We start from the raw sequence: 25,994 nt of genomic DNA on the forward strand, positions 1-25,994 counted from the left end.
CTGTTTACACGAGAACGCTCACAGGTGAAAACAGCAAAATATTTTCCCAGATTTTTGTATTGTTTAGACGGCGCCGGGGTTTTCATGAGGTAAAAAAATGCAAGAATCCCAGACCACCTTCCAGAGTGGAAAACCAGGTGCCACCGTGTAAACAGTATAAACGGCAAACTGCGGTTCTCGTTGCAAACAGATGACATCACAAGCACGAGCTAGTGGAGGTAAACAAAACACTAAAATGACTACCGAGCTCCAACTAGCCTGAGCTGCGGTAAATGCTGTACAAGAGTCTTGTCAGCAAGTGTCACGACTCCTATTAGAGGGGGAGGAACAGAGGAAAACACTCCTTCACATCCACAACATTTTTGGATGTTGTGGATGTCAATCCCTCCACTGCGGAGGTTATGCGACTTTTTGTTTTGCAATGCGCGTGCAGAAACGTAGAGGCGTAGCTTCTGGTAGATTGGCAGAGGCAGGGGAAGAAATAGAGCTGTTGAGGGCGTGACATGGAGATGTTCTCTCAGAAACTCTGGATAGCAGCTTTAACGTTTACATGGAATGGAGACACATTTCTCAAGAATTGCTGTTCTCTTTTTAAAAACCAGAGGCTCATCAGTGCAGCTGGTGTACAACTCCATCCATCCATCCATCATCCATCCATTCATTCATAGATCCATCCATCCATCCATCCATACAACCAACTATAGATCCATCCATCCATTCATCCATCCATTCATCCATAGATCCATCCATCCATCCATCCAACTATAGATCCATCTATCCATTCATCCATTCATAGATCATCCATAAATCCATCCATCCATCCATCCAACTATAAATCCATCTATCCATCCATCCATTCATAGATCCATCCACCCATCCATCCATTCATTCATAGATCCATCCGTCCATCCATCCAACCAACTATAAATCCATCCATCCATAGATTCATCCATCAGTGACATAATGCAGCCACCTTCTCCCAGCTTCCTGCTAATGGGTGCTTAGCTGAAGCTACGTGTATGGGTGTGGGATTACACAGCCATTGTGAAGAGTAAATTACCACTTCTAATTGGACTCATTAAGCGGCCTTTAATGGTTTTTATGTATTGTTGGTTTATAATTTAAAACAGGAATAAGGTAATTACCTGACTGGAGTGGGATGTATGCTCAACATCACACTCAGGGTTAATCACACTTCAATTCATTTAGTTTGTCTTTATCGCTCATGAAGCAGCGTTTACTCGTCAATTCCCAACGAGCGGCGTTTGTTTATCCTCTTACATGGTTGAAGGGATTCCGTAATGAATGCTAATTTGTATCCCGCCTTGTTTTTCCAACTTTGATTTTGACATAATGTTAAAAATCACATTAAAAAAAATGTTTATATCTAGACAGACTGTATTTACTTAGAAAAATAGGAATGTGAGATTGCTATTTGCTGAAATTGTCACACAAAAAATAAACAAAACAATAAAATATTGTTTTTGGTGAAAAAATTGTAAAATAACATAAAGATGCAATGAAATAAGTGGGTGCTAGAGCTACCTTGCTAAAAAATGTGTGTAAAAAGTAGAATTAATCTTGAAAATAAAACTTCCAAATACTCCACGCAGCAGGATTGTCCTAAATATTCTACACACTGGAGTATTGTTAAAACCAGTGGTGGCAGTGCTGCACTCTTACTTAGAACTTTAAAGATTTAAACCTGGGGTCGGGTTTTATTTTTATTTTTTTTAACATGAACTCTGGTTGGACTCGGCTCTGATGCTGTGCTGTGAATGAACTGTGAGGTGATGTGTTTGGATTAGTGTGAGAAAAACACACAAATGTTTGCTGAGGAGGTGAATGGATACTGTCCTCTGGTGCATAAATAAATTATGTTAAAAGAAATGCATAAACGGCTCCTTGCATAGCTGTGTGTGTCACATGTAGAGAGTAGCTCTACAAGTTGTGTGTGTCACAGCAGTAAACCTTTACGTAGCGTCACATGAAGCTGCTTGTCATGTTTATAGTTGGATGCAGAACGAGTGGAGAGTAAATATAGCTGAGTTGTTAAAGAAACATCATTTGCCGTGTGAATGCAGAACTTTATAGAAACAAAAATGGAATCTAGTGCTGGGCAATACATCGAGATTCAAGATAAATCAAGTTTTCTATTTTGGTGATATAGAAAATGACATTATCGCCTATATCAATATAAGTTTTTTTAGCTTGTTTTGTTTTAAAATAATTGTTTAAGGAGTCGCTGCTTTCACTACTTCTAAGAACAGCATAAAAAGCACAGTTTGATGGATTTCTGAGTGCGTCCTAATCCAGACCTTCCTCTAAACAAGCCACACTACAGAACTCACTCACACGTGCTGTCCCTTTGAGGACAAACAGAACAAAGTGATACATATTGTGCAGCTGTTTGTTAATAAATGAATTAAAATTATTGTGATTTATTACGTATATCGCCATTTTGAGAAAAAAATATTGAGATATGAATTTTGGTCCATATCACCCAGCTCTACCTGAATCTCACTGGGACTCTACTGGTTTATTAAAAATGGGAGTAAAAGTGGATGACAAGTTACCTGAGACGATTGTACTAAAGACAGAATATTATTAATAATAATAATAATAATAATAATAATAATAATTAACAATCCTGAGGAGGAACAAACAACTCAGACGATAAATGAATGACAGAAACTATGTCAACACTATGGATCATTCTCACAACTTAAGAAGTCAGCTTTATGCAGCTCATGCTCCTCCTCTCATTTCTTGCCTGCAGGCACACCTCAGTCACTGCGTCTCTTTAATATTCAGGTTAACTGTTACGTGTGTTCAGCCTTTAACCCTCTAAACAATCCCACACAAACACATGACGACTGGGTTTCTCCAAAACAAGCAGAGAATCAATCTGTGTCGTGCATTTTCCACCTTCTTCTATTTACCTCGTCTGCTTTCATGGAGTCGCTTTTTTAACTCGGTTCAGTTCCTCTCGCCCGGTGCCAGGAGGGAAGGTACTGAGCAGTAAAGTGGGTCAAGTCTCGACTCACACTAGTTGAGAAAAAGGCAGAGCAGTGAGTCCTGCCTATTGAGTGGAACTGTTCATGCCTTTGGCGTCAACATGACACGCTGATGGACTCAAAGGTGTAATCGAGTTTGTGAAAAACTCTCAGACGTCCAGGATTTTTGCTCTGGTGTAAAGAAATGCAAGCGTGGTTTCATTCAAACAGGCTTTAGAGGCTTTGGTTTGTCTAATGGCATTAAAAAGTAAAAATAATATATAATGTTATGAGGAAATTATGAAACCAGAATGTCTGGTAATCTTTTAGTGTTGTACAAATCAACAGAAGAAAATCTGAGCCGCGAGGAGGAAAAAACATATCATAATTATTCATTTTAAGTCAGAATTGTAAAACAATTTTTTGTCCTAATTTTATTTCCTAATTTTTTTTGTTATATTATTTTTGTCTTTTTTGTACCCTTTTATTTTTGTTTTTATAATTTTGGTCTTGTTTTTTTTGTCCTTAGTTTTATTATTATTTTAAAGTTAATTTTGCGTGTATCCCATAACAGAAAAATAAATAGATACATACTGTAAGAGACAGAAGACAAGAAAATTCTCTCTCTAGTGCTTGATAAAAATGTTTCCGTACGCTGGTTCATATCTTTAGTCTAAGCTCGTCTAATGCCATCAATAAGTAAAGATAAAATATTATGTTTTGAGGAAATTATGAAATCAGAATGTCTTTTTTAATGTTGTGCAAAGCAACAAAAGAGGATGAAGAAAAGAAAATCAGAGATACTTGGAGGAAAAACATATATCAGAATTATTATTATTATTATTATTATTGTTATTATTATTTTGTCATTGTTTTTCTTTTTTATGCTTTCATTTATTTATTTCAGTCTTGTTTTTTTTTTCTTTTTCTTTAGGATTTTTTTCTTTATTTTTTTTTTTTATTTTGTTGGTAGGAGGAGGAGCTGACTGCAGGTATCAGGCTGATGTGATGCATATAATCTAAAACCACAGAAATTGGTTAAAAGTTGCAAATTAGAATGGCCAAAAATGGACAGAAAAAGTGGTAAAAAGGGTTCAATTAGGGCTGGGCGATATGGCCTTTTATAAATACCGCGATATTTTTAGGCCATGTCACGATACACGATATATATCTCGATATTTTGCATTACCCTTGAATTAACACTTTGATGCACAAAATCACACCAGTATGATGATTCTATATGTCTACATTAAAACATTCTTGATCATACTGCATTAATATATGCCAATTTTAAACTTTCATGCAAAAAAGGGGATATCACAACTAAGTCAAAGTTGACATAACTGTATTTATTAAACAGTGAGTGGCTCAAACATAAAATTGTCAACAGAAAGTGCACGTTCTGTGCAAAATTGTCACAGAGACATTTCAAAACAAGACATTAGTGCAGGATGCAACTCACATGGCATTTCAAAACACAAAATTAAAGTGCACTTTTTGTACATAATGCCACTACAATATTTTAAAACAAATAGTGCCCTTTTGTGCATGTTGTCATTAAAATGACATTTCAAAAAAAAAAAATAAAAAATAAAAAATCAAAAAAAAAAAAAAAAAAAAGTCCGCGAGTTTAACGGTATGGTCATTTTCAACACCGCACAGACTACAAGCTGCGATATATCGAGTATATTCGATATATCGCCCAGCCCTAGGTTCAAAGTGTCAATATTGGCTTAAAAGTGGCAGAAATGGGGGAAGGGGGGTAATGTAATTTAAAAAGTAGCAACAATTAGTTTAAACTGGCAAATAATGTGAACGAAAAATCATGAATGTGGTGAAATTGGAAAAACATTAGATGGGAAAAGTGGTGGAAAGTGCCAAAAATGTCCTGAAAGTGGAAAAAATGTGCAGAAAAGTCATTAAAGTTTGATTAAAAAAGAACAGAAATTGGTGTAATGTAGCTAAAATGTATTTTTTCTAAAAGCAAAAACATGGCAAGAAAAAATGATTAAGTTTGCTGTAGATGCTGAAAAAGGGTAAAAATAAGCATCAATGCATCTGGCGACCCCAAGGTTAAAAACTCCTGCTCTATACAATTCAATAATCCAATAATTAAAAAAATCTCTCTAGTGCTTAATAGAATTCTTCTTCCATAAGTTTCCTTTTGCCTGAATTTTACGACCTTGTTAATGGCTTCATGATATTAAAAACATAATTATTTTACTAAACCTGTTTACCAACATATTTCTTCGTTCATGAGATTGTTATTAAATGTTATCCCCCTAAAGTCACTGTTCATATTATACGCAGGTCAAAAAGTAATTACAGTGATGCATCAAATGGAAAACTAAACTAAACTAAAACCTTGGAGGACTTTGGTCTTTTGTTGCTAAACTGTTTGGTGATGAAAGAGTGAAACGCGAACATATTCCGTGATGTTTTTCATGCCTTGAGCTGGCTTTGATAAACTGCTTTTGTTGTCCTTGTCTCTCTACGTTTAAAGTTAAATGCAAAGCCTGAAGGAAGCCAATGTTGAGTTATTTTATGATGCTGTGTCTGTAAGCTTCAGAGTACATTACCTGGGACTACGTACAGTAGATATGAGACAGAACAAAGATATCCTGACAATGATCAAGCGTTCTTTAGGTTAATCCAACAGAAGATAATAACATTTAATATTTAATACCTTTAATAGTGAGGATGCAGGGGGCACTTCTAGGTTAATGCTATTGCATGGCTAGTGTTAAGTTAGTGCTAATGCTAGGTTAATTCTAATGCTAGACTAATGTTCATGCTAGGTTAATGCTATTGCTAGGCTAATGCTATAGCTAGCCGAATGCTAATACTAGGTTAATGTTATTATTAGGCCAATGCTTTCGCTAGGTTGTTATTATTGTTATTGCAAGGCTAATGTTAATGCTATTGTTAGGCTATTGCTAGGTTAATGGTAATGCTGGGTCAATGCTAATGCTACTACTAATTCTAGGCTATTATTATTATTAGGGCCTAGGCTAATGCTAGGTTAGTGCTAATGCTAATCCTTGCAAATGTTAATGCTAACTAATTTTAATGCTCGCTAAATTTAATGCTAGTTAATGCTTATATTAATTTATGCTAACACTAAGCTAATGATAATCTAATGCAGTGTGACACGGACCAGCACCTGCATCCTTACTTGCATTTTCTTCGGGAAATGCAAATATTCTAGTTATTCATGTAATAAGAATGAATATCTGAAATTTGGTCTAATATACATTTATTTCAGTTCCCTGAAACAGATTTTCAGATTTTCTTCAATTTCTCCATTTTGGTGCTGGGCTGCAAAGAAAAAAGCTAATTTTATTCCTCTTATTCAACCAATGGCAGGAGTGCAGGAACTAAAATGTCTCATCCTCCTTCAAAACAACAGAATAAAGCATTGAATGCTCTCTTGCATTGGCTCCTCCCTCCAGGTAACTATTACGGGACCCCGAAGCCCCCTGCAGAGCCCAGCCCCGTTCAGCCCGACTTGGTGGACCAGGTTCTTTTCGATGAAGACTTTGGAACAGAAGGCCAGCGTAAACGCACAACGTCCGTCAGTAAAATGGACAGGAAGGACAGCGCGGCGCCCGAGGAGGAAGAGGAGGAGGAGCGCCCGCCCATGGTCAACGGACTGGCAGGTGAGTGAATAATTTGTGGTTTATTTTTTAATCGTCGTCTGAAGAAGGAATACATTATTTTATCCAACACAACTCTCTCAGTATTAGCTCTGATAGTCCTCCTCGTTTGGTCGGTGTGAACACGCAAATGAAGTCTAGAGCTGATGAAACAGGAGAATTCTAGAGCGATTGTTTCTGTCGGTCTTGGAGCGTTTCCAATCTAAGACTAGAGCGATTAGGAGCGCCATAACACAAACGCTCTCTGAGTGGATCAAACACAGGAAGTATCAATGATGACATAGAGTGCATGGCATTGTGGGTGGTCAGTAAGAACCGGCGACTGCGCAAAACAGGGCATGAACTTCCCATCACAATTCTGCTGTTTCACTCTTATCTTGCAGGTGAAACAATGGTGGATGTTTATTTTGGTGCTCACATCCAAAGTTTGTTCCCGGTATTCCTCGGGAACTTTTAAATTTGGCTGGATTCGGATATTTTCATTTAAGCCCGAAAATCAACATCTGTCATGGTTTTGCTACAACTTTCAGTGAAAACATCAGAAATGTGTTTGGAAGTCACTTTGTCAAAGTTTTTGGGGCAAACACAAGAAATCACAGTAAGAATGAAAACACGTCTATATATTCATCTACAGGACTCTACAGCACCCTAAAATGTCAATAAGAGTGTTTACTTATCAACCTTTCACATCTTTTTCCAAGCAAATGATCTTTGATTATTGATCTTTAAAGTTTAAAGTCCTAATCTTAAAAAACAAAAAAACCTACTCTAGTGAACAAAGAGTTTGTGTTTCTTGAGATCTCTCAAACTATCTTGTTGTTGTTTTCAGAACATATGTTAATCCTCAAGAACAAAATACTTCCTTGAAACTTAACATGAAGACAACAAGAATCCTTCAAAAATAAATTATTAAAGGTTTTTGAGAATCAATTTTACATCTGAAACCAAAATAAAAAAGCCTTGGTTTGACATGACTTTGACTGGCACTTGGGATCTCAGCCAGAGGGAGAATTCTCTTTGTAGATCGATGGATGTCATTCCAAATTGTCGGGATCATGATGCACAGCTTCATTTTTGAGGAGCTTGAGGAGAGTTTGGAATGTACTGAATGTAACTATGAGGAGAGAAATGTACTTATTTATTTATTTTTTGAATTGGGAAACAAACTTTGTGATTTACATTGTGATTCACATTTTGTGTAATTTAAAAAAAAAACTACTAATCTACAAAAATACAAAAAAAGTTACTGAAAAAAAAATGTCTAGGGTTTGAATTTTCCTCCTTAGGTTTATATTTAAAACCAGGTTGTTTTCACTTCGTCCAAAGGACTAAAAAGTTGTGGTGGTGAGAAAAAGGCTGTAACGGGAACAACCTCCAGGCGTCTTTTGAAGACGACAACCCTTTTATTTTATAGAAGTTGACGTGACAAAAACACACACAGTGAGCTTTCACAAGGCCATTGGTCCAAACGTTTTTTTTTCCACAGCATTATGCAAATAAATAGATATGAATTGAGATTTTCCGTGTCAAGTATAGACAGTTCTATATATATTAGTTGATTTTTACGTGGAGATAATATCTCCAAAATATATAGCGGTCATTTCATGTCATTTCAACAAATTTTCAGGGCATTGGATGCACTTCTGTTTTACCAATTGATTATTCAATAGGCACACTGTACATTTTTAGTTTGATTAGATCAATACTTTTTGGCCAATTTAGTGAGTGGGAGTATGTGTTAATTTTTGTGTGTCCTTATTTTTCTTCTACTTTGAGCTTCCAATATATCAGGATAATGGATATGTAGTGCCAGTATAAACGTATAAATAATAAAACACAAAAATATGTAAAAACCACTGTATCAGAAAAACATTTATTTTTCAAAACATATTATTAAATATTAACAAGTTTCTCATGTTTTATGTTACTAGTGAAAACCTATTAAACAATAAAGGATTATAAGACACAGAGGCAAGCTACAATGGTCTCATGTAAAGGATTTTAAATATTAGCGAGTGGTGCAATAACCTAAAAGTTTGGGGTCCAAAATAAAAATGAAGAAGTTGCATAAAGAAAATAGTAAAAAAAAAAAAAAAAAGGATTTTTTTATAACTCAAGAGACTGTCACCATATATGCATACATGTGACTAATTATTAGTGATGTGAACAGTCTATGTTCATAGCTCAAAGCTGATTAAATTACAGGGAGCTGAGACATATGCTAAGTGGTTTACTGCTGGTCTGTTCCAGATCCAAACCCAGACAAACTTTTATCCAATTTTGAGAGTCTGGCATGTCCACCAGATAGGATGTATATCAGATTTTTTTATATATTCTGATAGAGTAGATGGAGCTGTATTGCTGTACCACATTACAGTTTCCTATGTGATGTACTTCCTGAGATATTGGAAGCTGAATATTGAAGAAAAATCGACACACACCGCACTAAATTGTCCATATCTTGAAAAGTATTTATCCAATCAAAAAAAAATCTGAATTTTTTTGGACTTAAATGTGTGTGCCATTTGTTGAAAATACATGGAATGACCCATGCTGGATATGAAACATGCTAATTTCATGTCAAGTGTCATGATTATGTGTAATACACAACCTGCAAACACAGGCCTTGTTCATAAAGGAATATGCACATTAGGATTGGGCCAACACACACACACACACACACACACACACACACACACAGAGTGTGATACTAATAGTGGTGATGTTGCTGCATTGGTCAGCTCTGCCTGTGCCCGCGAGGCAGTTCCCAGTACATTCCTCCTGACATGCAAATCCTATGGCAATTGCTGTGCTTCCATCCTCTTTCTGTGTACTCTCTCTCTCTCTCCCTCTCTCTACCCCTTTACTCTCCTGTGGATGCAACCGTCCACACAGAGTAGTGAGGATCAGCCGCAGCAGCAGCACCAGGAGCTGTGGGGGGAAAAACAGCAGAAATGCAAGGAGCCCACAGGAGCTCCTGTGGCGCCACAGTCTCACCTCCTGTCTCCTTCTCCTTCTATCACCTCCCGTACCCCTACACCCAACCCATCCCTCTTTCTGTCTCCATGCCCGCGTCCCTGTCTCCATCCTGGCCTGCAGAGCACAAGGACAAGGCGGAATGGAGGAGGACGGTCCCCAGCTACAACCAGTCCGCGGGGGCCATGAACCTGCACATGTGGAACCCGCAGGACGAAAGTCAGGAGCCTTTGCCTAAAAACTGGGAGATGGCTTACACAGAAACCGGCATGGTCTATTTCATAGAGTAAGTAGCCTTTCTACTGCAACTTTTGTCAACATCGCGGTCCTTTTTACCCTCAATTTATTGACAATCATCTATCAGCGCCAATTAGAACAAAAACTCCTGTTCAATAGTCTTTGTTCCATTTGTTCAGGAGGCCTTCAATATCATTCTGTTAAGTAGTTCATCAGAGGCTAAGCCCCAATTTACGCTGAATGATAACTGCTGCGTATCTGCTGCGTAACAGCAACGGTGCTGATACGTTTCCATTAAAGTCAATTTGTTAATTTCGGCATGCGGTAACTAACTCCGCAACAGATAGGCAGACCTTCCTTTTTTTCCGGACACTGGAGCAACGAAGCATAAATTTAACAAAGATGAGCTTGTGTGGGACAGGAAGCAGTGCACAGACAGAATAAAACATCTGGTTTAATTTCAAAATAAAATAATCCTCGTTCAAGGCGGCTCGTATTTCCATTCATTTTCCAACCCACTTGGGGGTCTGCTGGTGCCTATCTCCAGCTTTATTCATGCGCTAGGCGGGGCTACACCTTCATCCATTGTTGAATCACAACAAAGTCTGAATATCTACAGGGCAGGACCAAATGGATTGTTTTCTGCTCTTAAAGGACATAATGAACTGTTTGTATGGCTTTGTTGTTCTCTTTGTACTGACTACAACTCGCTATATTGCACGATTACGCTTGAATTAGTGAGATCTCCTGAGTCCTCGCTACAACAAATAAGCATCATAAACAAAGGCGGTGGGGAATGACGGACAGCGGATTACGTAGCATTGACGTTATGGAGTCATTACGCATCCAGTGGAAATATCATTAGTTCCTTTGAGGCAACCGTTGCTTTTTAGGGACAGGAAGGATCCCAGCAAAAGAAACTTTCAGTATGAAGGTCTGATTGCACAAAGGTTAGCGGTTCAAATGTGATTGGCACGTCAATAATTCAAAAAAGGATTTTTAAACATTAAAGAAGTCCAGGAGCAGCCCAGTATAGCCCTGTTGTCCTATAGCTACTGCCACCTACTGGCTTGGACTGTTATTACTTAATATGTTCAGGTTTCATTTATTCAGACAACTGCTTTTCAGGAAATGTACTTTGCTTTCCTGACATGAAACCTTAACGTATTATTCAATGGAATTATGTTGTGACTTTGGTAATGTTAAAGAGTAACTAAACCCTAAGGTTTTGGTTGATGTGCGTCTAGGCTGGAAATTTAAAAAAATACCTTGATTGTGGGCAGGGCTCCCGGAGCAGTTAAGACACACCCAGTCCATACTATAAAATATCTAAAGAACAATCTATACTATGCTAACTAGCTACTCAATACTCACTATACCTCTCTGTTCACAATTCTCTCAATCAAACCTACTCACCACAGGATGTAGCGCCGATAGGTGCTAGTTTTCATAGGAGAGGGCGGGGCCAACAATGGTGTAAGAAGCCATCAAAACTCTTTAAAGACACTGAGGTGGTAAATGTAGATTTTAATATAATTAAATCTTAGTCATAAAATAATCTTATTGGGTCATTCAACAAATTTCCAGGACATCCTACGCACTTCAGTCTCATAAATATCTGAAATTTTTACCAATTGTTCCCTGATTATTCAATAAACACACTGTAAATTTGATTGGATTAATACTTTTTCAGTTATGGCCAATTTAGTAAGGGAGGTATGTGTCGACTTCACTGTTTCTAGCTTGTTTCGTCTGAGTGCTTCTTTCATACGCACCAACAAACATGACTGATCATGATGTGAAATGACGGCTGTGCATTTCAAACTTCAGAATTCTGTAATTTACCACTAGCATCGTTTAAAGCTGTGATTTACATCTGGATTCAGTCCTTCTGACGCCTTGATGATTAAATGGAAGCCATTTGTCGGCTAAGGTTGTAACAGACTCAGTTGTTTTTTTATTCCCTCGTGTTTTCCTTCAGGTTTGTTGGCCGGAGCTGAAAGAAGCAGGCCTCTATTGTTTACCTGGCCTGTTAGTGTGGCAGCCAGTCAATTTTTAGCCTCTGAAAGAGTCAGATTAGGCCGCTCGCTGCTAAATCGATAGCTCATTCTGTCAGTGAGGGAAACAACAGGGTAAATAGATCCCAACGGCCCTGACCTGCTCCTTCAGCTCTGCTCTTTATGATCTCTGCAACTGCTCATTCCTTTTCTTCTTAGGGCGCCCGTTGAATCCCTTTGGGCTGTGTCATGCATGCTTTTAAATGCAGTAAAAGCTTCTCGATTTTAGCAATTACATCTCAGAACATTAGTTTTGTTAAACATCTGTTTGGCAGAGCTAGTGTTACGGACTTAAAGGCAGCGTTGATGTATCTTCTGTTGGTAAAGCTCCGCCTTCTTCTTTGTATTTCAGTCACAACAGTAAGACCACGACCTGGCTGGACCCGCGCCTCGCCAAGAGAGCCAAACCTCCAGAAAAGTGCGATGAAGGAGGTGAGACAAGGCTCAAACTTCTCTGATGAAACGTTGCTGCTTTTCTCGAATACCGCCCCCCACCCTCCCTGCGCTGCACCGAACAGCGGGTGCACGGGCTGCATCCCTGCCTCTCTGAAGGGGGCGCTGGCTAACAGACGGGAATTGAACAGCTGATGACTGTCCTAATGGCTTTGAGGACACACGCAGAGAGCTCATCAGTGCAGCGTCTCTGTAAAGGCCTTTTTTCAATGGCCCCCCCTCGCCTAAAAATCCACTCTGTGTTCGGCACACAGCAGTAAAAGCTTGCAATGTTGGTCCATTGACAAACCACTGGAGAGGAGAAGTCGTGACAAATAATGTGAATAATCAGAAGCTTTCTGTTCAAGTAAAAAAAACTGCAGCCCATTAAGTCAGGGCTTCTCAATCTCGGGGTCAGGACTAAGAATATTTTCTGATTTCAGCTCATTTTTGATTATTTTTACCCTTTTTCTGCAACTACACCAAACTTGACACATTTTAACCTATTTTTATCACTTTTTCTTGCCTTATTTTGGCACCTTTTAATGCATTTTTGCTCCATTACTCCCAATCCTGCCACTTCTCCATCAAATTTCAATGCCTTTTTCTGAAAATTTTTTCCACTTTCAAGACATTTTGGCACTTAAAAAACCCTTTCCACCACTTTTCCACTTAATGTTGCATATGTTGACTTTTCTCTTTTAACCTCTTCACCATATGTCATGCTTGTTTTTGCCAAATAACCACATTCAAGATTTGTAATGCCCATTATTTGCCAGTTTAAACTGATTGTTCCTGCTTTTTAAATTACTTCAGCTCAACCCGCCCTCCCCCCATTTCTGCCACTTTTATGCCAATATTGACACTTTTTATCCATTTTACCACTTTTTCTGTCCATTTTTTTGGCCACTATAATTTTCGACTTTTAACCAATTTCTGTGATTTTTAAAAATCCCATTTCACCACCTTTTGCACCATTTTTGGTCCCCTTTAACCCATTTTATTTCTGATTAAAACAAGGATTAACATTTTCAATAATAACAAAAAATAATATTAACATACCTGAATAACAGTGGATAATATTCAGATAAATAAATAAATGTGTTTATCACAGATTCATAGAACAATGGACCATCATTTTACTGACTTTATGGATGGACCCCAAAAATCTCTCCCCTTTATTCCCCTTAAAGATGGCCCTATCTCCACATGACTGTTCTTCAATATTCATGTTTGTGTTCAACCACCTTCAGGTACAGTGGGGGTCCCCACTCTCTGGAACCTTTATTTTGGAGGTTGCGGGCTGAAAAGGTTGAGAACCACTGCATTAAGTGACTGTCCATGCAGTGCCTCAGCAGCAGATTAAGTGATTCAACTTTGACCTTTCTGTCCCCCTGCTAGAGTTGCCATATGGCTGGGAGAAGATTGAAGACCCGCAGTACGGGACCTACTTCGTAGAGTGAGTACATGTTTGCTTTCCCAGGAAGTTTTTCCCCTTTGGAGGGCAACCAAACCTTAAAGTAGATTTGCAAAAGAATCACAGGTTTTGAAGATGGATGTTTCATTATTACTGTCATCTGGTCCAGGGTGTACCCAGAGCTGTTTCTAGCTTTGTGAGAGCCTGATGCAAGATGCTGTTGATTTTACTTTAGCCACTAATCATGAAGCACACACAAAAACTAAAAGCTAGCTGAGCTAGCTACCAGTACAGCTCTGCATTTCACCTACATCCAGTCAAAATCAAAACAAACACCTTACTTTTATGTTTAGATTGTTAATCCTCCTCAGCTTTCTTCTTCTTCTTCTTGTGTTTTTCCGTTAACTGTGAATAATTCCTTTTAATGACGGCTGTCATGCTTTCAGCTGAGTGCATGACTTTGGATTTCACAAGCCACATCTTATGAAAGCGCTTTACTTTTTTCTCATAGCCTACATCAGGGGTGTCAAACGTATTTTAGTTCAGGGGCCAAATACATACCAGTTCAAACACAAATGGGCTGCAGGTTTTTGGAAAACCAACAATTTCAACATTAATGTGCCCTGGTTTGCACTTCCAGTTAATAATAATTAGACAAAGTATAGAAGACATCAACATTATCTAAGCAATAAGTGACAGATACTTAAATATCCTTTGATTAGTTTATTTTTTGACCAAATTTTTTATTTAATTTGGGGAGATTTTGTGGAATATTTTGAAAAAAATTGCAGGATTTTTGAAAAATTTCAGATTGAATGTATTTGGTAATTTACACAATGATTCATGTTTTCTCTGTCATATTCACTTTCCCCTGCAGGCAAAATCAGATGCTCTATATGGCCAGATTTGCCCCCCGGCCTTGAGTTTGACACATGTGGCCTACATTTATTCTTTTTAAGTACATTTCATACTCCTCGCATCAGGTCAGGAACTCAGCTTTGTCATTGAGTTCATTCCATGTCATTTCAACAAATGGCTGACACAATTCGGTCTCAAAAAATTTAGAAATTTTAACCAATTGTTCTATGGCCAATTCAGTTAGATGGGTATGTGTAGATTATTGTGCCTCCTTATTTTTCTTCCATTTTCAGCCTCCAATATCTCAGGATCATATAGGAATCTGAAATTTGGTATAGTAATACAGCTCCACTTACTCTCAGAATATACAAAAAGATCCAAAAAAAAAGACACAAACTGGGTTATTTCACCACTCGCGGGTATTGAAAATCCTCAACATGAGGTCAGTGTAGCTTGGCTCTGTGTCCTTTAATCATTTGTTGTTTATTAGTTTTTCACTAGTAACATAAAGAATATGGGAATATTAAGCAACTCTGCGTACTTCTCAACCATGGACCAGTGGCCCATTTCCCACAGTCCTGAAAGCTGTCATTATGGCAGCAGCATGAGCATGACTGGGTCCAGCTTTGTGTGCATACGTGAGAACTGGAAAATACGGTGATGACGGCAGACAATGAAGGTGTGGGGTTCCCTGAGAGGGAAACAAGGGTGAGAGTCCTCTGTAAACAAGAGCACAATGTTTCATTTTACCCCCATTATTGTCAACAAAAGGGTGGGGGGGTTGTTTATGAAAGAGGGTCATCGAGAGGCTGCATGTATTTCAATTTTTTTGGTTGGACAAATTTTCCAAAATGCGAGGATGTGACAGTGACAGAGAGAGAGAGAGAGAGAGAGAGAGAGAGAGAGAGAGAGATAGTAGAAGAGGAAATGAAAGAAAGATGAGTGTCTCTCTCCTCAGGCCTCATGGGGAGGGAGGAGATCTCTGTGCATGACTCATACACAGATGATACACACACACACACACACACACACACACAGTCAATGTTTAAAAATGCGGCTGATTCAACAGCATGGATGTGTTCTGTATTCTCAAGGTGCTACGTGACAGGGATTCATGCTCGCTAATGCTCATCATGCAGATTTGCCTGTTCTTTACTCTATCATTCAACCATTATATAACACTGGCGTGACTGGGAATAAACTGCCCTTAAAATACTGCCATTCATAGGCATGGGGGGCAAAAGCAAAAATGGAATTAAATATATAGACCATCTCAAGATTTGCGCCAACCACAATGTGTGTAACATATACAAAAATGCAAAAATGATTAGTAACATAATTGATAATGTTGACTTCCACCGTCCTGAACACAGGTCAAAATGCATGTTCTCACTTATCCACGCCCTCAAGAGATTAAATGCTGCTCAAATAAAGTAGCATATCACAAGTATCATATACCGTCTGAAAGTTTAGAATCTTCTGTTTTTAACCATATAAACCATTCTAAGACACAACTGTTACAGCAAACCCAGTCAATTATTTTGTCAAACTTTGGAAAAAATGGCGACATAAACAAACCAGCACTCCTCACCTTTAAAGCGATGCCATGTCTTCATTTTTGTTGCAGTACCATACATGAACTGCTGGGCGCAGTGTTGCTTCACCATTGACATTGTGAAGAAGAGTTGCGCAAAAGAAAAAGAAACAAGTCACATGACTCGAGCACCAAAAAAAAATGTATTTTTAAAAGAACTGCAAATTAATTCATATATATATCACTGTGTTTTATGGCACTTGAAATATATTTTATATTAGGAATTGTATTTCTTAGAATGAATTTGGAAAAACTGGAATTAAAACTTTTGACCACTGGGGGGAAATGCCCCCACAAAAACCACATATGCTTCCATTACACCATTAAAGCATGGTAATCCCACTGTGCAGACCGACATTGAAACAACGTTGGAATGACTTGATGGCCTGACGTTGAGAAGGCATCTCTGGCGGGTGCAGAGTGAACGTTTGACGTTTTCTAGACATCCCAAAAAGACAGAATAAGAAAGGTGGCCCATGGTGGGTTCGATCCCCTGACCTTACGCTTTCAAGCGCACTTCCTTACCTATGCTATGACAAAATGCAGCATTAAAATACATTTTAATAACTGTTTTGCACTGTAAGATCATACAATACCATTCATTTGGGGGGTATTGTAATTTTGTATATATATACAGTATATATATAGTATAGTTTATTTGTAATTTTGACGATTTGGTTATATGTGTGTTTGTTAAATTAACCTGACCCGACGACGTCTGAAAAAGACGTCTTCTCAACGTTGTTTCAACGTTGACTTGCTGAATGGGAGCTCAACATTAATTATTTCTTTAAATTTCATATGAGAAGTGAAATCGCTTCAAACGTTGAACGTCACATCAAGGTCCAGATGAGGTCGTGGTCATGACGTTCAGATGCCGAGTTATTTTGGACGTTATATAGACGTCCAGGTTTGGTCCAGACCGACCGACGCGTTATAAACGTGATCTGGAGGTCCGTGGACGTCGGATGTTTAGTGGGATTCAGCTTTCATAGATAATAAATGTCAGTTCTGTTTGGATAAAAACTAAGAAACACGAGGTAGAGGAGTGATTTCTGTCCAAACACAACAGACTGTGGTCACATCTGAGGGAGATAAAGAAGCTATTTAACATCAAACACGTTTCCCTCCATTTGAATGAGTCTGAAGGGTTCATTGCTCACTCACTTTAGTTACTTCTAACATTCTCTTTGATATCATGAAGGCTTTTGTTTGATCTGATCAATATTTCTAAGAGTATGCAGATCTTTTTCAGCAGGTGTGAATAAATGCTGAACACACTCAACACGTATTGTTTCAAAAATGCAAATATGAACTTCAAACCAAAATGAATTCCTACGTATGCACGTGCACAGCCTTGTAGTGAGCTCCTGTTACTGAACAGATATAAGCACACTTTAGTGGTTTGGAATAAATCAATATTCCCAATAACAGTCATACAGTAGGTAAAAATGTATGCATAGACATTTTTTTTTTTAATCACAATAAAATGTGCACTTCAGATCTGATCGAGATGAAAGTTGGTGTGATAATTGTGGAGTAAACCCAACATAACCAAGTCAAATTTAATCAAGATCAGTCAATTTTGAACCGAGAAATGAATTTTTGAAAATACATGCCACCCGAAAACACATTAGCCCTTATTCGACCACTTCACGCAAACTTCGGTATTTATCCATTGTGACATGATCACACACTAAGATCAGATCTCACATCAGGTCTGACCTTGTGTACGATAATCTGATCTGTTTAGATCTGTTTGTGGTGCAGCAGCAAAATTTGACTGAGAATGAAAATAAAATTTTAAACAAGCCTCAGCTGTCATTTAAGCATAAGCAGACATTCATTCAGAACAGATTTAAACGGATTATTAAAACAAATTAAACCTAATAAAATGATTTTTTTTTAAAGCCTACTTTATTACTGATACCACTTTTTTGGTTTTCATGGAAAACTGTATAACCCCACTGGTAAATTCTGCTACCGAGTGTTGTTTACCCAGTGCACTCGCGCGCACACACACACACAGACGGGACGCACTACTATGCTCTGTCTTGAAGAATGAGGTCCTATTTCCTGTGTACAGCACATCACTGGGGGCTGTACAGAGTAAATAGGACCTCATTCATGCTTTTAAATGTATATGGTTTCCTAAACTTTGACGAATGTGCTGTAGTAATCAGTAATTTGATAAATTTTAGGTGAAATTGACTGAAGGTAAAATAAACACAGACGTGGTACATTTAGTAATTTTTAATGTTTTTTAAGGGTTTTGTTCATTTATTTTACTGTGATATTTATTGCCTCAAGAGGGCGTACAGCTGAGGTCGGTATAAACGTCATATCCGTGTGTCTTTCCAGGAACTCTGTTGTGACGTTGTTCTCAGCGCACACAGGGGGGCAGACTTCACCTGCTCAGTAACTGATTCTCTTCCACAGAACATTTAAATGATTAAATTATTACCGATTGCCGATTTTCATCAACGACCGATACTTTGTACGCTGGGATTAGTCAGATACAAATGTTTCATTAATCACACGTTAGTCCTGTCGTACGATCAAATATGATCTCAAATTTGCACGTGTTTTAGCATTAGCTAGCATTAGCATTAACTAGCATTAGTGTTAACTAGCATTAGTGTTAACTAGCATTAGCGTTAACTAGCATTAGCATTAGCTAGTATTAGCTAGCATTAAAAATAGCATAGCTAGCATTAGCTTAGCATTAGCATTAACCTAGCTTTACTTAGCCTAGCAATTGGACTAGCCTAACAATAGCATTAGCATCACCTTATTTGTTGAAATTGGTTGAAAATTGTAGGAGTAGTTTGAGGATACGGAATAATAATAATAATAACATAACTCACAATCATGAGGAGGCGTCCTGCGTCATGAATCACACGTTGGTTGATAAATGAGGGCCGTTGTGTCTATATTTTTCAGTAGAGTAAATTAACTCTTTCTTTAATGATGTGCTTTGTCGACATGTAGCATTTTTTGGCTCAGACTGAACTTTGTGGCTTTCCCACATGTTGAGCAGCTGCTGTGTGCCCAGCATGTCTGATGATGTCACAGTCAAATCACTGATTTGCATGACGACCCAAGAAACAACATCAACAACAGTGTGCACACGCTGAGTTCTCTGAGGCCAAAAATCATCACCGCGGGAGGAAGAAAGCTACATTTATAACAGTACTATCAGTTGATGCTCACTTTGTCTAAACAAGAACTAAAACTTGAAGTTTTCCACTTTTTTAATGGGACGTGAACAGAGATTTTCATTCTCCTAATGTTGTTCTCAACTTTGCAGCCACATCAACCAGAAGACCCAGTTTGAGAATCCAGTGCTGGAAGCAAAGAAGAAGGTCACCATGGACACGCCCACTGCAGCATCACCTCAAGCAGCCACGCCCACAGGTAACCATGCCTACTTTCTTTTCTTTTTTTTAACACCTTAGCTTTATGTGTGTTCATTTTTCCTACAAATTATATATTGATTTTTAATTTATTATAATTTTGAATAATACAGTTTTTTTTTCTCTCTCCTTTGGTAGTTATTTTTTTTTTTTTTTTTAATTGATTAAATATTTTTGGAACCTTAACCCTTCTTTGTTACCCTAAACCAGACATAGGCAACTGGGGGCACATGCGGCCCTCGGTCTAATTTTGTGCGGCCACCAAAACAAAATTATAATTCATGAAGTTGGAAGTTATATGAAGCCCAACATAACACACAAAACTCCAGAAACACAGAAAACAACAGCAAAATGCACTAAATGTGAACAAAAGTACGCAAAATGTCAACAAAGACACACTAAACAACCACTTAAACACAACACAACAACATATACAAAAGGATGTCAAAGACACAAAATGCCAACGAAATTGCACAAAATGACAACAATAACACAAAACTATGACAAAAACACACTCGATAAACACACAAAAATGTGCCTTATTGACAAGAAAATAGACAAAATAAATTAAAAAACCTACAAAATGTCTAAAAACTTAAAAACACCCAGAAAACCCACACAAAAGGACTACAAAGAGGAAACTTTTTGTTTTTTCCTGTGTTAATGACCAGATTTATTCTAATGCTAACCTGAATGTTGATAATGTGGCCCTCAGATCAGACAATCACATTTTTGTGGCCCTGTTCTGATAGAAGTTACCTATCTCTGCCCTAAACCCTAACCCCAACAAAAGTCAACATAGCTCCAAAGGTGTCATAATTTAGCGAACCACCCTTAATGACAGCCTTCATGACACCTTATTCGTGCTAATGACAGATAATAACAGCGTAATGTCAGCCTTATGTATAAAGCTTCAAGTAAAGTGTTCCCTAATAATGCTGTAAGTGTACTCACATTAGTATTCACAGTAGCCTCTGGGTGGCAGACGTCCTCTGAACGTAGCCGTCTGCCTCTCTCTGCTGCACACACACACACACACACACACACACGTTGTACCTTGCCCTCCCTTGTTAATGAGAATTAATGGCCGTCGGTCTGAGTGTGTGGACACTGGTGAGGCTGGTTTTGCCCACCCTGTCCCCCCACAGTGCTGTGCACAGCCATAATTACAGAGCTGACAATCCTGTGTCATTCCATCATTTCACCCCCTGAGACAAACAGACAGCCTCATCAGGAGCATGTAAACATAGCTGTGGTATGTAGCCCCCCCCCCATCATCTCACCCTGATCAACGTGTTCTGCTTTTACAATGCTATCACTGTAGCTGTCAGAGCTATCATCAGGGAAACGGTGAATATCACACCTTGTTGTACCTCTGCGTGTCCAGGCATGCGTTCTCACTAATGAGATTGATTATCCTGCATTTATCAGTGTGAGAAGAATCCTGCTGCATGCACAGAGAAGGACCAGCTCAGTTCTTTGCCTCTTTATCTCCTGTCACCAGAAGTGTAAAGCAATGAAGTAAATGTTCTTTGTTTCAACACTTCAAGAATAACTAAACCCCAAACCATTCTGCTGACTACAAATGTATTTGCGTATAAAGTAGTGCTGTTGATTGATCCTGGTCCAACTCTCAACATTTTAGTCAAAGTATTTAAAATTAGAACAAGATCATGTGATGTTTTGGGACCATCTTGCGCCACAAACAGGCACTGTTAGCCCCGCCCCTTTTATAAAAACTAGCACCTGTGGGCTCTACAGTCTGTGGTGAGTAGGTTGGACTGAAAGAAGAGTGAATAGAGAGGTATATAGAGCAATGAGTAGCGAGTTAGCATAGCATAGATTGTTCATTGGAGATTTTATAGTATAGACTGGGCGTGTCTTAACTGCTCCAGAAGCCCCACCCATAATCAAGGCATTTTTTTGAAGTTAAAAATATATACTTTTACTCCGTTACTTTTATTTTTGCCACCGCGTTACAAGTTAAATCATGAATAATTAATTTGTAATGGAAATGTCCGAGAGCAGGAAAAGAACAACTTCCAGTTCGCGCGTGGATTGGAGGTCATGGCGGGAATGGGATGCCCGGGGTAGGTGGAGATCAGTTAGGCAACCATGCGTCCGCTTTCAGAAATTCCACCAATTTCTGAAAGCTAATGAGTTGCTCTATATCGCCAATGTCAACTGTTCATGTATGCTCAGGTGTTTTTTTGTTTTGTTTTATCATAACACATCTTTTTCATTTTAGGGGAAAACATTTACGGCTGTTTTGCTGCTTTTTATGCTTTACTTTTACACGTGATTTTGATACTTTTGTAACTGTTTAAAGACTTTTACTCAAATGATTTTCTAATCGGGGCATAAAACTGTTAACAAAGACCTTTTCAGTTATTATGTTTGTACTTTTGCTTAGTTATTTTCGTCATGTACTTTTTACACCTCTGCCCGTCACTCTCATCCTGCTCTGTTTTTCTCACCCACACTGTTTATTATCATTACTTCCCTGTTTGTCATAAAGTTGCCTCCATTTGGTGCCATTGAAGGAAATGACACCAAAAATGTTACCTGTAAAATGTCAGGAGGAATCTATCAGCGCAGTGAAAGGCTGTTTTTTGGTTGTAATAAATGAATGTTTACAGGCCTTGTAAGCAAACTTTTCTTTATGGGAATTTTAATGAGAACTTCCCCGAGTGTACATTTGATTATGAGCAGCTAGCGACGGCGCTGTCAGACATGCCGTCACTCAGTGGATGTTGTTATGATGGCGACAGATGGTAATTTATGAAGGAAGCGTAGCAGCTTCTCCATCACATTTGTACATGTTGAGTAACATAATCAATCTCTGCGTCAAGAATACTGTGACCTTTAAGTGTCTTGGGTAGAATATTAGCATTGGGTTTTAAAACTTCTTCTTCAAAAACATAAATTAGCTAAAACATCATTACTAGTTGATATAACATAATATACTTTATATGTTGGGTTTGATCATTTTTAAACCTTTCTTTTGATTTTGTTGATTAATATTCATTATCAGTCATTCTCAGATGGTCATCCCCCTTGTGTCACACGTGTCCATGTTATTTATGCTTTGCTCCTGTTTCCCCTCCTACAGAGAAGGCTGCTCGGAGGCCACGGCGTTTCACCAGAGACCCGGCTCAGTTGCAGGGCACCCTCCTTCAAACGGCTCTTAGAAAAAGCACCCAGGGCTTTGGGTTCACCATCATTGGAGGAGACCGACCCGACGAGTTCCTCCAGGTCAAAAACGTCCTTCCAGATGGACCGGCCGCTCACGACAAGAAGATAGCCTCAGGTGAGTGCCCCCTCCTTCTGCAACTACACCAAATTTGCCACATTTGAACCTATTGTCATCTCTTTTTCTTGCAATGTTGGACCATTGACAAACCACTGGAGAGGAGAATTCCTTATATTTACCGCTGTGTGCATGAAACCCTTTGACAAATCATGTGAATAATCAGAAGCCTTCTGTTCAAGTCAAAAAACTACAGCCCATTAAGTCAGGGGTTCTCAACCTTGGGGTCAGGACTAAGAATATTTTCTGATTTGAGCCCTTTTTTGTTTATTTTTACCCTTTTTCTGCAACTACAACAAACTAGCCATATTTTAACCTATTTAAATAACTTTTTTATGCCATATTTTTGCTCATTTTAATGCATGTTTGCAACATTCCTCCCATTTCTGCCACTTCTCCATCAAATTTAAACACCTTTTCTGCACATTTCTTTTCCACCCAATATTGCTTATGTTGACCAATTATTGTCACTTTTTGCCTCTTTTCACCATATTTCATGCTAAGTTCTTTGTCAATTAGACATGCTCATTCACATTTGTCATGCCCATTATTTGCCAGTTTGAACTAATTGATCCAATATTGACATTTTTAACCATTTCACCACCTTTTCCACCATTTTTGTTCACTTTTAATCCATTTTATTAATGATTAAAACAAGTTATTACATCTTTAAGATGATTATATACTATGGTGCAAATAATAATAAACTTCCTGTATAACAGTGGATATTATTAAGATGAATAAATAAATGTGGTTATCACAGATTCATAGAACAATGGACCATCATTTTGCTGACTTATATATCTTATTTATAATATAAAATAAACATCAAAGATTATCTCAGGTAGTTACATGATAACAATGATTGCTTATGACAGTATGTTTTTTGTTTCTAATATCTTTGTTGTTACTGTAAAATCATGCAAATTTTGATGAAGTGCTTTTAGATTACAAGTCCAACTAACTGTAGCAACAGCTGAGAGTTGAACGTTCGACGGGATAATTAATTTAAATTCCCCTCAGTGAAAGATAATGCCAGTAATGGAGTTAATTGTTGACTGCAATAGATTTTTTTTTTTTTAAATACTGTATGTCAGTTAATTGTTGGTATGCAGCATTTACATTCAGTAGAAACCTAAACCTTGCATCCCTCTGAGCTTAATGCAGGAGTAAAACCTGTGCAGTGTGAGCATTGATTGTGTGGGTGTGTTGGACCCTCCTCTGGGCTTTTATCTCATTAACGAGTCAGCGTTTCTGCTGGTTACGGTTAGATTTCCACCTGTGTCGCAGCAAGGCCGTCGACAAGGAGACGCTTTTTGTACGAGTAAAATGTATGAAGCAAACAAGTATATGTTCTGTTGCTTTCAGTTGATCTGCTGAAACGATAGCAGCCTTCAGATTTCTCCCATTAACTTAAGCAGTGTTGTAGTTTGTAGGTGGAGCCTGTCTGTCAAAAGGTCAACGTCAACGTCAAGTGTAAAAAAAAAACAGACTTTTCCATATCTCTACAAATATTGATTGTACAAGTTTGATGATTACATTTATGAAAAGCTCATCTCAAGTGGACTATTTTATTTCATTGGACCGAAGCTGTATGACCTACCAGTAAAAAGATTGGTAGGGGTCAAAGTGCATGACATCACAAAATATATATATATATACTTTTTTCCCTACAACTTGGCTACTGGTACCATTGAACAACATTTCCTTTCAATGTGTGACCTTGACCATCACTTAAGGTCATATTTAAGGTCAAGAACTCCTCAGAAAAGTGAACAAAGTGTGACCTCAAAGCTTTCAGGATGATGAAGTTCAGCCAAAACTTGGCCACACATTGAGATACAGTGCTCAGACTGGTACCATTGAACAACATTTTTTTTTCATGTGTCAAGGTCAGTCTTCTGTTTTTCTCGCATTATTACTTTCAATTTAATTAGTAAAAATAACAAACTAACAAATTCAGATACAGGTTGTTATTTTGGCCAATTTCTTCAATTTTCAAATGCCAAATACACACTTGCCTTGCAAATACAGGTCTTGTCTAGTTTCATCCATACATCCAATACTTATTGATTGTTTTTACTTATCATATACAATACAATGTAAATCTTGGACGTAAATCTATAGCTGTAATATGGTACCTCCATAACTGGTATCTGTTGATAATTAATTAGTAAGTGGAATTACATACCCATTAATTACTGTTTTTTATATTACTATTGTATGTTGTTTATCTAATCATTTAGTTATTGGTTGTTTTTTTATGTAAGTATAAAAAATATATACAGTACAAATATAAATATATACTGTATTAAACTTTCGTTATACATTTACACTGCTAATATACATTTCTATAACAATTATTTATTATTTATTGTAATTTAATCAATGATTTATAAGGTATAAGAATTTACTGTTTATTGGTACAATTGATTGATTATGTTGTATATTAAATCAATTCATTATGTAAAGGAATTAACAGTAATATTGCAATAAATTATTTTCTTTTTGATGTCTTCACTCTCTTTTTACAAGCAGTATTCACGTTATTCCTGGAGACTCTGTTGTAGATATGATTATGAGCTAAATTATCTTATTGTGAAAGGCTAAAAGGGAAAATAGAGTTTTGTTTAACTAAACAAATGTTAATGTATTTAAATGGACTGAATTATTTTTCTTTTAACTTCAACTTCAACATCATCTTCTTCCTCTTGAGCTTCATCATCATCTTCTTCTCATACGGGCCTGAATTCAATCTTTGTTGATGAAAGAAACGGGAGTTAAAATTAATTATTTGTTAAAAGTTTTTCAGATAAATCTGAAAAAGGACTCTTATTGTGAAAGGCTGAAAGGGAAAATAGCATTTTGTTTCACCTAACAAAGCCTGTTACTTACATTTTGTCTTCACTTATTATTATTATTATTATTATTATGTATTTGTTTATTTATTCATGTATCTTTTTAGGTAGTTAGTTAGTTAGTTAGTAGCAATTTCAGGAGTCCATAAATGTGATTATTTTCTGTTCTCGTTCCATATTTGACATA

The 25,994-nt window shown here is 37.6% G+C and overlaps 1 protein-coding gene across 1 annotated transcript in view; it reads left to right on the forward strand.

Moving 5' to 3' along the window:
* Nucleotides 1-25,994, forward strand: part of LOC114467675 (membrane-associated guanylate kinase, WW and PDZ domain-containing protein 3-like) — a 174,046-nt gene that overhangs the window by 128,677 nt on the left and 19,375 nt on the right. The window contains exons 4-9 of the mRNA XM_028454139.1: nt 6,449-6,655; nt 9,752-9,914; nt 12,275-12,354; nt 13,756-13,813; nt 19,534-19,640; nt 22,752-22,949. Coding sequence (XP_028309940.1) covers nt 6,449-6,655; nt 9,752-9,914; nt 12,275-12,354; nt 13,756-13,813; nt 19,534-19,640; nt 22,752-22,949 — 813 coding nt within the window. The remainder of the gene's footprint in view (nt 1-6,448; nt 6,656-9,751; nt 9,915-12,274; nt 12,355-13,755; nt 13,814-19,533; nt 19,641-22,751; nt 22,950-25,994) is intronic.

This window comes from Gouania willdenowi, chromosome 7 (genome assembly GCF_900634775.1).
Source record: "Gouania willdenowi chromosome 7, fGouWil2.1, whole genome shotgun sequence".
NCBI lineage: Eukaryota > Metazoa > Chordata > Actinopteri > Blenniiformes > Gobiesocidae > Gouania > Gouania willdenowi.